This window comes from Furipterus horrens, unplaced genomic scaffold (genome assembly GCF_987537825.1).
Source record: "Furipterus horrens unplaced genomic scaffold, mFurHor1.1.pri manual_scaffold_7, whole genome shotgun sequence".
In the NCBI taxonomy this organism is placed as follows: Eukaryota; Metazoa; Chordata; class Mammalia; order Chiroptera; family Furipteridae; genus Furipterus; species Furipterus horrens.
Window position 1 is genome coordinate 129,628,635 of NW_028327177.1, and position 15,536 is coordinate 129,644,170.

Genomic DNA, 15,536 nt, shown 5'->3' on the forward strand with positions numbered 1-15,536 from the left:
TGGGCTGCTTGGGACGAGACTGGTTGGTGGGCCATTGAGAGATTTTAGGAATATTGGCAGCATGAACCTAGTCAGGCTGCTTATGTGAGAAAGTCGCTTGCACTAGGTGTGCGAGCTGGGTGGGACGGGGCCCGAGGGAATCACCGAGCAAGGCAAACCGTGTTGGCCAGGTTAATGGGGAGCAGAGACTGGGTGCCTGCCTGTGCCTGCAGGGCAAGTGGGGCATGAGCTCAACCAACAAACAAGGGTGCCTGCCCGCACTTCTGCCCCAGAAAGCTGCCCTCGCACTATAGCTAGTCAGTTCGGTGCGCTTTTTTATGTCCCTGGTGCTGATCTAGCTGCTTCCCCAGTGCTGGGTCCCAGAACAAGTGAGTGAGTGCAAGCAGACTGTGCTTGGGCCCCGCAAGAGGAGCTCCTGGGAGTCCAGCAGCCCTCTGCCTCACTGAGACCCAATTCCCACAGTGTCACAGCCAGATTTTATGGGGACTCCTCCTTCCAGCACTGATGCCCCAGATTAACTCCACAGCTGCGATAATGGAGTTGGATTTGGGTTACAGGAAATAAGAAAAATAATTCATTACAGCAATATGATTTTTCCATTGTGCTTACATTGCATTCTGAAAGAAAATGAGAACAAAGTTACAGACAAGGAAGCTCCAGACCCTCATTCCTTCATGAAAACATTTTTAAAAAACGACTGGCTAGAAAACCTTATAAGGGCTCTGGAAAACCACCAATGGTCTACAAAAATGCCCACTCAAGAAAAGGTCACATATTCAAAAATGGTAGGAACCCTCATGGTGGAAAGTGCATTCATTTTTGCCCCACCCCCTCCCACAGTGTGGCCTGGTTGAGAGAAAGCAGCAGCTTGTGTCCCATGACCTCTCTCAAATAATAGGGCTCAGAGCACGCACTTGCAACATCCTGATGTGTCGAGGGCTGCCTGAAGAACTAGTGTTTCATCGAACTTGACTCAGATAGGGAGAAGTGTTACAGTGCAGCTCTCAGGCTGGGAAATGCTGCAGGGAGGCTGTGGACCTGGAGACGCTTTAGCAAGAAACTTGGGAAGAGAAACAAGAGGCTACATAAGGTCCTAAGAAGTTGGGGAGAAATCTGGAAGACTAGACATTTAAAGACAGCCATTGACACCATTTTGTTGCTCTCTGATGATTCCCAGACACCCCGACCCACCCAATCTGCTCACCTGGCTGGAGCCTTTTTCCAGAATAAGGCTTCTCCACACAAGCAGCAGCCAGCCTCAATGTGCCTTGTAGCTTTTGCTGAGCAGCCCCAAGTGGCATCTAGCCATAGTTCACAGCATAGCCTCTCCCAGGTGCAACGAATAGCAGATCATTCTAGAGCCCCTCCCAAGAGGCTACAGTCCCAAAACACCCAGTGACCGGCTTCAGACCACAACAGAGCACCACCAGCCCCTCCAGAAATGACACACCTGAAGGGTGCACTCAGCGACATCACAGCCCCATTAAGGCCCCTCCCGCTGCATAGAATCAGCCCCCATACAACAGTTCATATGCTATAGCCGTGGCTAGTCCTCAGCCAGTCCTCCACTAACATGCCAACAGCAAACAAAGCCCTACTACTACAGGAATGCAGACATCTGGCTTAGGTGACACACTGTGCCACTGAGTCTTATAGGACACCTTCTACATAAGGCCACTCTGCCAAGACCAGATGTAGCAGCTCTAAATATAAATAATGATAAGTCTATGTTAAAAGGTACATAATATAAAGGTTAATTTGTAATGTCCACAAAGAGGTGGAGCTGTAAAGGGTTTTATGTAAGCCCTCTGGTAACCACAAAGAAAATAACTATTTATGTGCCACTTAATAAGGATACATTCTGAGGAATGCATCTGGCGATTTCATCCAGTGATCATAAAATGTACTTACACAAACCTGGACGGTATACATCGCTTACTATGCACCAAGGCAGCAAGTCTGTACAGCATGTTAATGTACAAAACAACATAAGATTAAATCAAGCACAAGAAAAATGATGCAATCAAGAGACATAAATACAAGATGCATGAGATTGCTGCTGGTGTAACAGGATACTGTGTTACAACAAACATTTTTTAAGTAGAAAGTACTCTAATGATAAAATCGTAATGGAAAAATACAATAGAAAATAAAATAATGCTAAACAGTATAAATACATAAGCAGTAACAATTGTTTATTGTCAGCTATTTATCATATACTGTGCATAATGGTATGTGCTATCCTTTTACACAACTGGCAGAGCACTAGGTTTGTTCATGAGTGATGTGTGAGGCCATGACATTAGAATGTGAATAAGTTACAGGAAATTTTCAACTCCGTTAATAATGTTTTCTCAGGTGTGCATGGAACATTCTCTAGGACTTGACCATATGCTAGGCCCCAAACAAGTCAATGAATTTTAAGACTGAAATCATACAAAGCATCTCTTCCAGTCAATGCAGTGAAATTAGAAAACAATAGCAGAAGGAAAACTGGGAAATCCACAAATATATAGAAATTAACATACTGTTAATGGATCAAAGAAGTAATAAGACAAATTAGAACCATCTTGAAATAAATGAAAATAACCAAAATGTATGGATGGGATGCTGCAAAAGCAGCGCTAAGAAGAAACATATAGCTGTAAAAGCTTTCTCAAATCACCTAACCTTGAACCTATAGGGACCAGGGAAAAAAGCTAAATCCAAAATTAGCAGAAGGGAATAATAAAATATTAGAGCTAAGATAAATAAAATAGAGAATGGAAATATAGAGAACACAAGTTGGTTCTTCAAAAAGAACAAAATTCACAAGCTATTAGGCAGGCTAAGAAAAAAAGAAAGTGGGGACATTACTACCAATTTTATAGAAATGAAAAATTACAAGTACTAGGATCAACTGTATCAACAAAATGGATAATCTAAATGAAAAGGGCCAATTCCTAGAAACACATAACTTACCAAGACTGAATCATGAAAATATGAATAAGACCTACAGCTAGGAGGAGACTGGATAAATAATGAAAAAACCTTCCAACAAAACCCAGACACAGATCACTGGTGAATTCAGCCACATTCAAAGAAGTAACATCTGTTCTTTTAAAACTCTTCCAAAAAAATTGAAGACTAGGAAACACTGCTTAATGAATTCTATGTGGCCAACATTACCCTAATACCTAAGCCAGACAAAAATACTACAACAGGAAAATTACAGAATATGCCTTATGAGTACTGATACAAAAATCCTCAATACAATAAAGAGCAAAGCAAATTCAACAGCATATTAAAATGATTATACACCATGACAAAGTGGGGTTTATTCCTGGAATGGAAGGACAGTTCAACATACAAAACCAATATAACACATCACACATTAGCAGGACAAAGCGGGAGGAATGGATGATCATCTAAATAGATGCAGAAAAAGCATTTGACAAAATTCAACACCCTTTCATGATAAAATCACTCAACAAGGAATAGAAGGTAACTCAACATAAAGGTCATGTATGAAAAAGCCACAGATATACACAATGACAAAAAATTGAAAGCTTTTCCTCTCAGATCAGCAACAAGACTGGATACCAGCTTTGCCACTTTGAGTATTGGCAGTTCTAGGCAAGTCAGCTGGGCAACTTTTTTTTAAGGCATCCAGATTGGAAAGGAAGAAGTAAAATTATCTCTGTTCACAGATGGTATGATCTTATATTTAGAAAATCCTAAAGATTACAGAAATAATATATCCAGCAAAGTTGCCAAATACAAAATCAAAACATAAAAATCAGATGTTTATACATACCAACAATGAACAATTTTAAAAGGAAAATAATTCCATATGTAATAATCTCAGGCAGAGTAAAATTCTTAGGAGTAAACTAAACTAAGGAGATGAAAGACTTATACACTGCAAACTACAAAATATCCCTGGAAGGAATGGAAGAAGATAAATAAAAGTGATCCCATGTTCATGAATTGGAAGACATTGTTAAGATGGCAATACTACACATGGTAATCTACAGTCAGTGCAGTGTTTATCAATTCCAATGCTTGTTTAAGTGAAAATATAAAATTAATATGGAATCTCAAGGGACCCCTGATAGGCAAAACAACCTTGAAAAAGGAAATAGTTGAAAGTCTCAAACTTTCTGATTTCAAAACTTACTACAAATCCACAATAATCAAAACAATATGGTACTGGCGTAATGACAGACATAAACCAATGGAATAGAGAGCCCAGGAATAAACCCTTGCATAAATGGCCAAATAATTTTTGATAAGGATGTTCAATGGGGAGAAGGTGTTCTTTTTCCCCCAACAAATGGCCCTAGGAAATAAGGATAACCATATGCAAAATAATGAAGTTGGACTCTTACCGCACACGATATACAAAAATTCACTTTAAATGGATTGTTTAAATGGATCAAAAACCTAAACAGGAGAGCCAAAACTATCAAACCGTTGGAAGAAAATATAGGACAGAAGCTCCATGAAATCAGATTTGGCAGTGACTGCTTAGATATCACAACAAAAGCACAAGCTACAAAAAAAAAAAAAGAAAATTTGGACATGATCAAAATTAAATACTTTTATACATCGAAGGATACTATCAACAGAATGAAAAGGCAACCCAAAGAATGGAAAAGTATTTATAAAACATTGAAAATTAACATCCAGAATATATAAAGAGCTCCTACAACGCAACACATAAAACAACCCAATTAGAAAATTAGCAGAACTTTAATAGAATTCCTCCAAAGATACACAAGTGGGCAATAAAAACACATGAGATGCTCACCGTCACTAATCATTAGGTAAATGCAGATCAAAACCACAATCAGATTGTGCTTCACACCCATTAAAATGACTTCTACAAACAAAAACAGAAAATAAGTACTGGGAAAATAATGGAGAAAGTCAAACCCTTGTACATTGCTAGTGGGATCGCAAAATGGTATAGTCACTGTGGAAAACAGTATGGCAGGTCCTCAAAAGAATTAAACATGAAATTTTCATCTGATAACAGCATTTCCACGTCTTAGTATATATCCCCAAAAGAACTGAAACGGGGACTCGGATACTTGCACGTCCATGTTTACAGCAGCAGCATTCACTACAGCCAGAAGAGTTCAAACCCAAATGTTGAAGATGGGCAAATAAACAAAATGTGATGCATGCGCACACAAACACAGTGGAATATTACTCAGCCTTCAAAGGAAATTCTGACGAACCTGGAACACATGCTAAGTGAAATAAGCCAGGCACAAAACAAGGATCCTTCCACTTAATATGAGGTATTTAGTCAAGTTCATAAGCACACAGAATGGTGGTTGCAAACAGTTTCAGAGAGAGGGGTGGAATGGGAGTTACTGTCTAATGGGGACAGAGTTTCAGTGTGGGCAGATAGAATTCAGCAAAAAAATTTAAAAAAAGAGTGTGAAAGTGAACAAAGCAATGCATAAAACAACATGGATTGACCTAGAAACAAAATGTTAGCTCAAATAAGCAAACTATGACGTGACTCCATTTGTACGAAGACCAAAAATAGGCAAAACCTGGCATGCCCTTGAGAAAAACAGTGTATATGGAGAGAAAGCAAAAACAAAACCCAAGAGGACCCTGGGGTCAAGGAGGGGGATACAATTGTGTAGGGGTGCAAACATGGCTTTTGAGGTACTGACAAACAGGTGTCTTAAAAAGTGGGCATATGGGTGCTTAAAATTATCCTTGGAACTGTAATATGCTTAATGTGAACTTGTCTACATTTCACAATTTTTTAAAAGGCAATGAGCCCACTCACCACCACCACCACCTCCACCCCCACAAAAGAAGAGAAGTGAACCTTCTCCATGTTTTACTTACCAGATGGTTTATATTTTGAAGTAAGGCCAGAAAATCTAAAAACACCCACAGTGATTACTTTTCAGTCTTCTCATTGAGGATTTTTTCCTCTCAAAAGAGCATCTCTTCCGCTTTTTCTCTCAGAAATAAAATAGTTCCAAACACACTATTCTCCCAGGTGTTTTAGGACAGTGCACCTAAACACACCTGTATTATTACTTTGCCTTGTAGTAACTTCTCTCAAAATAAAACACTCGCTAGATATGATTTAAATGTTCTTACGAACGTGTCACAAAATATCCACAAATGTTCATCTGATATTTTTCATTGTAGATTCTTCCTTGTATTTGAAACACGTTTGATGTATGATTGCAGTTCACATCAATTAACAGTATCTAACCAGTAACATCTGAGCTCATTCAGAGCCACCAATTCCAACAGAACTTTTGAATCCCTAAAAATAAAACACGCACAGATGGGTGTAGTATTTAATCGAAATATATTTGTCTAATATCTACAAAGTGTGAACAACTGGTCTTAAGAAAGCAGACAAAAGGCACAAAATTAGTGTTACTACAGAGAAGCATTCATGCTACTAGATTTTATAAATATTCTCAGAGTGGCACAGTAAAAAATAAATGAAGCACTGAGCAAATCAAATGTGTCATTTTTCCCCCTTGCTTTAGATTCTAGTCATGTCTGGACCTCATTTGTAAAGGCTGAGGACTGAGATTCAACTGAAACCATGGAACGCTTAGACTGGCTTTATTTTAATCACAGTGGTTTTCTTGAAGAGTTGGGGTCAAACAATAGAGGGGCACTTAAAAAAAAAATCCAAAGGAAATTATTTTCTCTTTCCCCAAACTAAAGACAAGATTGAGGCTGTGGTTGTGCATGTTTCTATATGCATGCGTGTATTTAACTTCTAAAGCCCTTTTTTCATCATAAAAGTAGTGAAATCTTCATATGAACTTGTTTTCTGCTATAAAAGCAGCAGCTTCAGAAAAAAAATGTTTGACTAGTGCTTTGAGCTTGAGAAATGGGGGAAAATTCCAAGATGGGCCTGGCTCTAGGTTCTCCCAGAGGTGCTCCATCCTGAAAGGCTCTCGCAAAAACCTTTAATAGCTCCCTGCCCACTCCTCATTGAGCAGAATGCACTGTTTATCTTTCTGGAGGATGGACAAATGAAGTGGGGAGGGAGGTGGAAATCACAATAATTTTGAAATGACAGCCACCTACCAGGAATGAGCCACTTCCCACCAGATGGATGTCAGTTGGGTGATGCCAATTCAATTTTGTTTTGACAGGAATTGACTACCTTTGCGAGTGCAAAACATTTTTAGCAAAGTGAGAAATAGAAAATGTCAAATCTCATTGATAAAAAGGCGCCCATGATTTATCCACTTAAATCTTGGTAAGTGCAGTATTTACATGTGTAATATTCAGCAGATGTGTATACAATGCGTGTGTGAGCATGTATGCCAGGAGCTCACATACTACTGTACACACACACACGCCCCAAATGGCTCTTGAATAAATTCAACCATATAGTAGAGTTTGGGGTGCATTTTTCACAGTATATAATTTCTTGAATGATATCAAGAGTCTCAGTAAATACCAACAGAACCTTGATACTGTACCATTTTAATTCCTACAAAAAAAGGCCTCTTTCTGAAGGCTCTGCACATCCAGCCCATCAGTGTGCCTTCCAAAGGGGATTGAAGTAGACCCAGCCATCTCCCTGCAAGAGAAGGGAGGAGACATTATTACCTATTGACCTCTCAGCCAGAAAGGGGGAGAAACAAAAAGAATCTCAGACCCTGCTACACACACTGGAAGCGGATTACCCTGCAGAGTGCCGCTCTCTTAGCGTTTGTTCAGGACCACCAGACGCACGTGTGCGCGCGTGTGTGTGTCTGTGTGTCTTGTTCCTGATACCTCAGCTATGGCAGGCGGGCGGTCTCACTACCCCTCTTCGGCCCAGCTGCTTTTGAAAGCCCTTATGATCTTCACATCCTGGCATTTCAGAAGGAAACCCCACAAAATGACCAAAATAACAAAGCATTACATCAAGGAAGATCCCCACCTCCCCCCCAAAAAAGAAAAAGCCTTTTAAACAGGAGGACATTGGTGGAGGGTCAGGGTAGGAAGGGTGTCGGATGAACAGACAGGGGAGAAAAGGGCAAGGACCTGCAAAGGAGGAATTTGCCACCTACCAGCCTGGAGGGAAATGCCCAACAAAAGCCCTCACCAGCAGGCTGTAGATACAAGTAAATCACACACAAGAAACACTACCAATCAAAATCCCAGTTAAAACAAGGGCAAGAATCAAGATGGCGCACAGTCTGGTGCTAGACTAGAAGGGCGTATGCTGAAGGGCAGTGATTCTGGTATTGGGGTGATTTTTATCCTTCGCGTGTCCTCAAGCCTTCTGTTGGGAACACACTGGCTTTTATTAAAACCAGTGGGAACAAAAAGCATGTATTCTTTCGTTGTCATTTTGTTTTTAATGTGCCACTGGCCACAGAAGCCAGGCAAACAACTTGTCTCAGAGACCAGATCTACCTCACAGAAAGATCCTTAAGGGACTGATGTTGTGATAAAGTTAATTTTATATGTCAACTTGACAAGCCATGGGTGCCTGGATTACACATATTTCTGGGTATGTCTGTGAGGGCGTTTCTGGATGAAATTAGCATTTGATTGGTAGACTCAACAAAAGAGGTCACCGTCCCCAACGTAGTATGCATTGTCCAATCTGTTGAAGGTCTAAAAAGAAAAAAGGGTGGAAGGAGGAGGAAGTCACCCTTTTTTCCTGCCTCACTCCTTGAGTTGGGACAGAGATTTATACCATCAGTTTCCTAGGGGTCTTCAGCTTGCAAATGGCAGATCCTGAGGGTTTTCAGCCTCCATAATCTTGTGAGTCAGTTCCTCATAATAAATCTACATGTAGTTATGTGTCCTACTGGTTCTGATTCTGATAATAATACAGTCACGTCACCTGGGCCAGGGTTCCCACTCAGTCTCATAAAGGCAGAGTCTCCCCAAGCAGCCTTTCTGTCTGAACCAGAACCCAGCCTGGGAGTCTCCTGTTCTGGGGGAACAGCAGCTGCCGCCTGCTCCGGACCAGAAGTCCCCCTCAGGGGGCTCACTAACTCACCCTACAGCCTTCTGGCTACACAGAATAATCCCTCCTTGTAGCAGAAGGCAGCCATTAGCAGCACCTGAGCCAAGAAAACCCAGACATATTTCGATTGGCTCTCAGGGTTTACATTTTTAGAAATTCCTTCACATCACGTGAATATCAGGCTCTCATACAAATTCAGATTTTGGGCTTCTTGTGAAGAACTGAACGATCAGTTTGCAATCATCTGGAGGGAAGTAGCATCCACCCCCTTTAGATTCGGACTCGCACCTGCCCCGGTTCTTCCTGGCCTGTTTCTCGCGGAAGCTGCCGGGCTCCGGAGGGCCTGCCTTCTATACTCGCTCCCCTCACCTCCCATTCTGGTCTCAGAAGGCCTCCCACCTGCTCCACAAGCCACTGCAACAGCCTGAGGGCCTCAACTGAGCGCACGGTGCCTTGCCCACTCCCACTGGGCGCGCAGTCATGGATTTTCTTTCCGCCTTCCGCTGTCCCTTTTCTGGGTGACAGCAGCTGCATTTAGACACGGGACTCGGGCTGGCCTGTCCCAGCATGCCCACCCCATTCAGTCCACAGGCGGCAGAGCTCGGAAAGGGCAGTTCCTAGCCATGAAGGTCTGGCCCACCCAGGTGTGGAGAGGGGCACCAAGGTGCTTCACGGCTGACCGGGAGCCAAGGACGAGGTGCAGCCGTTGGGAATTTCTTTTCTTTTCTTTTTTTTTTAATGACTGGGACCTCATGCAGATCTGCCACCCCATTCCTTGCCCTCCCTGGCAGGCTGATGGGCTTTTCTGACGGAGAGTGCCAAAGGGACAGTGTCGGGTGCTCACTTCTGCCCACAGGATGACCTGGTCCCAAGCCGGAGCCAAAGCCAAGCTGCCCCAAACCGTCCCAGGACCTCGTACACGTCATTCATCCAAACCGCTGCATTAGCCAACTTCACGTGCCCCTCACACAGGACAAGTGCCCAAAACAGGTGGCGGAGTTACCTCCTGGATAAAATACTTGGGCTTCCACGGGGTGCGGAGGCTCTCCCGCTTCCGTTCCTCCACCCGCTGCTTGTCCTCCAGGCGCCGCTTCTGCTCCGTGGCGGCCTCAATGTCCCCGAGCTGCAGGCACCGAGTCACCTCCTGCCAGAGGTTCCTGGGGACGCACGGAGGAGAGGAAGTGGTCAGGCAGGGACAGCGGGCTCAAGGATGCCCATCTTTGGCGCGGAGGGGCCAGCCTGGACAGGTAGCCCGTTCCAGGGGCCTCAGAGACCGCCAGAGCCAGCCGGGATTTGAACCCAGGGCTACCCGGCTCCAAGCACGTGCGGCAAACTCTCCTCTTGTCCTGAGCACCGTGCCTCTCTCAGGACTCTGTCTGGGGACAACAGTACTAAGCAGCAGCACGACTGCTACAAACAACAGACACATGGTGGTTACCATACTTCTAAGCATTTACATATAAACTCAATCATCACCACAACCCAAGAGCATAGATGCTGTATTATCATCCCTATTTCAAAGGGAAGGAAAAGAGGTCCATATAAGGTGAAGTGACTTGCCCAAGGTCAGCAAGCTGATAAACATGAACACTTGCTTTCCCACAGGCGAACCCGGTATCAGGAGTTGGGAGTTACGCTTCAGGCTCTGTCATCTCTCCACGTCTGCCCGGCCTACACGGAGGCTACTTCTCTGCCACACTCATTCATTGAAGAAGGTGGCCTAGATTGGCTCCTGTCTTATGTGCAGTTCCCTCCTCAGGAATTTCCCAGGACCATCCCTGATCCAAACACCATTCCAGAGGGCGAGGAAAGGAACTCAAGTAGAGCAGGACCCACGCGCTTCCTCACTTAGACACATCAGGACCAGTCAAGATTTCACGTAGAAGGAACTCTCTGATCCCATTAATTAGATCCTGGGGCAGGGCGCCCTTGACCCTGTTCATGAGAGGGGCTCTCAGCAGGAATCCTTGAGTGTTGGCAGGATTAGGCTGAGGAAGGGCAGGGGACTGCCAGCAAAGCAGGGACAGAACAACCAGACCCTGCTGAGGGGGATCAGAATCGAGGAGTGACAAGGGTTCAGCTCCTGCTGCCAGCTCAGCCTGCCCCGCCACACAGAGACCCGGGGAGGGTGGTTTTACAGCAGGAGAAACTTCCAAAGTGGGATCTGAAGCCAGCTCCAAGTAGCCTCACAGCCCTTGCTATGTCTCCTGTGCCCTGATGGCTGACTTACGAGGGAGAGCAGCTGGCTGAAACAGTACAGGGAGGTGAGGGAAGGACCCCGAGGATCTGGGGGCTGGGTCATATCACAGTCTTTTTTCTTCACCCACACCCTCAGTACACATCTCCTGCTGAAGGAGTGGCTGGGTGCAGGGACATCCAGGGTGGGGGGTGCTCTCAAAAGCAGGACCTCCCATGATAAGCCTCATTGTAAGATAGTGGTCCCAAGTTTAAAAGGCAGAGACCCGCTAAGGACTGGAGAGGGGGGTACTGGGACAAGAACTGGCCCCACACAAGCTCTGGCCAGTCACACACCGGGACCCAACCAAGAGCACTCTCTGAGGGTAGGGACTGGTGCAGAGGGGTTGGGGGCTCCTCTGGGGAAGACTTTGAACTTCAAGACAAAACAAAAAGCAGAAAGGTGGAGGAGCATTGAGGTGGTGAGGGTGGGAGCAGGTGAGAAAAGTGAAAAGGAAGTCGAGGGGAGCCCTCCCTGAGAAGGGGAGGTCATCATGGCAAAGGGCTGGCGCGTGGTGAGTGGCTGAGCCAGGGCATGACTGGCATCACTGGGCACTGGCTCAGCCTTCACCCACCAAGCCCTGAGGACTCTGGCCAAGGCAAGACCCTGCTCAGACCAAACTCTGGGCAGCATGAGCAAACGCATAGGTGTGGGCAGACTCTACCTATCTACAAACCTAAAATCTTCACTCTTCCCCTGAGGGGCAGTGGTTTCCTCCTCTCCAAGGAGGCCTCACTCAGGTTTCGGTCACAACTACTTAATTGTCATTGTAGCAGAAAAGCAGCCATAAACAATAATCATAGCTATGTTCCCATGAAAATTTACAAATATCAGCCACAGGCTAGATTGGACCCTGGGCCGTAGTTTGCTGACCCCCTGGATTAAAAAGTGAAAATGGCAGCTCTGGCTGGGTGGCTCAGTTGGTTGGAGGTAGTCCCATACACCAAAAGGTTACAGGTTCGATTCCTGGTAAGGGCACATGTCTTGGTTGCAGGTTCGATCCTTGGTTGGGGGCCTGTATAGGAGGCAACTGATCAATGTATCTGTCTCTCTCTCTCCCCCATCCCCTTCCTCTCTCTAAAATCAATGAACACAGCCTCAGGTGAGGATTAAAAGAAAATCAAAATGAAATATTCTAAAAAGAGTACATGTGTGTGCCAGCATAAACATCACCAGAAATGGCTGCATTATATTCATACTGTAGAGTGGCCAACCTACCTGATCAGATACTCTATAATTCCCCGTTTCCCTCCTGTTGAACTGGTAGGTGGTTGCTTCTGCTTTTGTTTTTTCGTCAGTTTTATATTTAAAATTTTTCTCAATTTAAGTGTTTTCCCATGGAATAGATTCCCACAAGTGGAACCCAAAAAAAATTAAACTGAATTAATGCATTTAAAGCTACTGATCCATGCAGCTAAAACTCACACATTCCTGCTCTAAGCCCAGATTTGATCACACCCAAGCCAGCACTGAAGTAAGTTTGTTTTTTTAATTATGTTACTAATTGGGAAAGAAAAAGAAAAACGGTATGTCATCGCTTCACTGCACAGTTCTTTGATTACTAGCAACTCTTATATTTAACTGTGTAATTAAGCAACAGACCAGTCGAGTGGACAAACCCTTTGAGGACAGGCGTTGAAAGGCTGCTGCAGACTATCTTCACACTCTGTAAGTACAGAAGAACACCACCAAAGCTACAAAGGATCTACCCCTACATGACACAGTGGAGAATTCAAACAACAAGTCAGAACGTGATTCCCGGCCCATTTCCATTAGCTGAGCTTTGTAAGGATTCCGCTGTCGCCTGGGTCGAGCGCTGAGGGCAACTAAGCTGGAGAGAATCAGCCCGATCCCCACCTGGACTCCATGGGCCCCTGCTTCTCCAGGGGTCTGATCTTCTTAGGGCACACTGGCAGCGTGGTTGTGTCGATGACTTTGGTTTCTCCGTTGCTGTAGGTGAACTCTAAGGTGCCGTTCCATTCCCCGTGGGCTTTACACACGATGGTGTTGGTTGGGTTGTGCTTCACTTCTGCCGTGACCCTGAGTGAATGAACAGATCAAATGAACATGCCTGGCGAGAGCATCAAAACACAGAGACTGGCTTCAAAAGGTAGACTCACAATTAGAGATTTTTTTTTAATGGGGTAGCATGGAGAGGAATTGGTTTTTAGTGTTTTGCTCAAAGACTAGCTTACAAAATGTGATCTCATATCCTCAATAAGAGAAAGAAAGAAGGAAGGAAGAAGGCATTGATGGAAAAACTGGTGGGAGAGGAATCAAATCTATAGACTAGTTAAACAGGCCAATCTGATGAAGGCGAGCAAAACCTAACCTCCTGCGTGGCCCTACATCAATACCTTCCTATTCACAGCAGCGGCTCAGGGGGACCAACTCAAGCTGGCTTTTAAAAAGCGCCTTTGCAGAGATTTGTGAGCTCTGGCTTCACCTGCCTGGCACGAGGCAGCTCTAGGTCTCCAGCTCTGGGTGAAAGCAGATCCCAGCTTCCTCTCTACCTTGAAGCTTGCTGCATATTCAGCAAGAGGGAATCCTGCTCCGAGCAGCCAAGCATTGGAGGCAAGCTCCTTTCTTCCTAATCGCCCAGCTCAGGTTGAATTTAAAGTTTTCAGACGCAAACTTGGAAGCTCTCTGCCTGAGCTTCAGCACAGCCAAGGCTCCTAAGTGGCAAGCGAAGGCTCTCAGGCAGCATCAAGAAGGGCGTTTGTGGTGTGCTGGTAAAGATTTAACCACCAGCTCTCCAGGAGGGAAAACACCCAATGTGTAGCATTTGCCTATTTCTGTGGGGACCCACCACCAGTGATTTCAAGCTACCAACTTGGTAGGAGGGGTGGAGCTGGGCAGAAGTGCACGTGCTCAGCTTGTGAGCTGGTGTGCCTGGATCTGAAACGGCCACGGAGGGCATCCACTTTCCTGGGCAACAGACACTCTGACATCCTCGTGTGAACACCATATAGAACACTTTCCAAGAAAAAGGGCAAAGATGGGAGCTTGTTTCTACAGTGATATGCTCTGAAGGAGAAAGTTTTATAACTGGAACAATAAAACCAAACATGGCACTTCTGCAAACAGCAGACCTCGCCTTCATTGCTTAGGCTTGTGCTTCCCCAGCTCCTCAAGCAAAAAAATGGTCCTGATCTCACGGAGGACACGGGATTCGGGAGATTTAATGGAGCCAACTTAACATAAACAGGGAGCTCTCAGGCAGAGTCCGAGTTCACAGATCAGAGAAACAGGCTGCAGCCTCAGAAGGGAGAGTTTACTGTAACAGACAGAAGCGCCGTTTTTTTATCTGGTGTGTTTTGCCAATACTGTAATCTCACTGTAAATTTACATGGGGAGGGTTTATTTTTTTAAAAACTGCCATGTGAGGGGAGGGAAAAGAAGCACCTGTTTTGAAAAGGATCTGTCCAAAACTTTATCTTGATTTTCAATTCATCCCATGGCTGGAACCCCATTACTGATGACGAAAAGAACCTCAGGGCATCATGAGAAGACAAAGAAAGCCTCCCTGGCCGCCTCCTACCTGTGGACTTTCCCTCCATAGAAAGGCTTTGTGTGGAATATCACGGTTGCTGAGTACCCGGTCTTGGCACAGCTGATGCTGACTTTTCCTCCAAGCTCCACCCAGGGGATGGTGAGGATGGAGCGAGCGTAGGCACTAGGCAAGGTGAACACGTACTCCTCCCCGTGTTCCAGGAGCCTCAGCACACCTCCAGGGAGAGAGGAGGGGACAGTCAGGCACGCAGATATAAGAGAAGCACAGCTAGTGGTCCAAAGACATGAGAGAAACCAAGCAGCCGCCTGCAAAGGGCACTCGTCTCCCACCTCTGCAAAGGCTGGCTGCCCATTTGCCATGGATTAATTGATGGTGTGCCCTACTGTGTGCCAGGCACTGAGAATACAGCGGTGAACAAGACAGACCCACTGTCTGCCCTCAGAGAGCGGAGCAGGAAGGTGGGCATTAATTAATCACCAAGCAAACACTGTCACTGAGGAAGGTGGAAGGGGCAGGTGCTCAGCGCCATGGATGCTTCCAGCAAGAACAGACCTGGAAGGGAGGCTTCCCTGGGGAAAGGACACAGGAGCCGCCTGAGTAGGTGAAGAGGGGATGGGGAAACATTCCAGGCACAGGGAAGAGCATGTGCGGAGGCCGTGTGGTAGGCAGGAGCCCGGGGAACATGAAGGCACTGAGAAAAGGGTCCATGAGCAGAAAGGGACGTGGTGGTGTGTGCGGGTGTGGAGGCTGGCTGTGTCAGGAGGGCCAGGCCTTGTGTTTTAAACGCCAAGAAACATGGTAAGCAGCTCTGCCTTTATCCTGAG

The 15,536-nt window shown here is 45.3% G+C and overlaps 1 protein-coding gene across 3 annotated transcripts in view; it reads right to left on the bottom strand.

Annotated features, from left to right (window-relative positions):
• OSBPL10 (oxysterol binding protein like 10) overlaps positions 1-15,536 on the bottom strand; it is a 258,565-nt gene that overhangs the window by 6,799 nt on the left and 236,230 nt on the right. For 2 of the 3 annotated variants that reach the window (XM_090284422.1, XM_090284423.1), the window contains 4 exons: positions 14,740-14,926; positions 13,056-13,238; positions 9,966-10,119; positions 7,463-7,576 (listed from right to left, as the gene is read on the bottom strand). In XM_090284422.1, the coding sequence (XP_090140548.1) occupies positions 7,532-7,576; positions 9,966-10,119; positions 13,056-13,238; positions 14,740-14,926 (569 nt within the window). In that variant the 3' untranslated portion in view covers positions 7,463-7,531. Of the gene's footprint in view, positions 1-7,462; positions 7,577-9,965; positions 10,120-13,055; positions 13,239-14,739; positions 14,927-15,536 lie in introns of those variants that run through there. The other variant, XR_016512427.1, reaches the window with a different exon arrangement.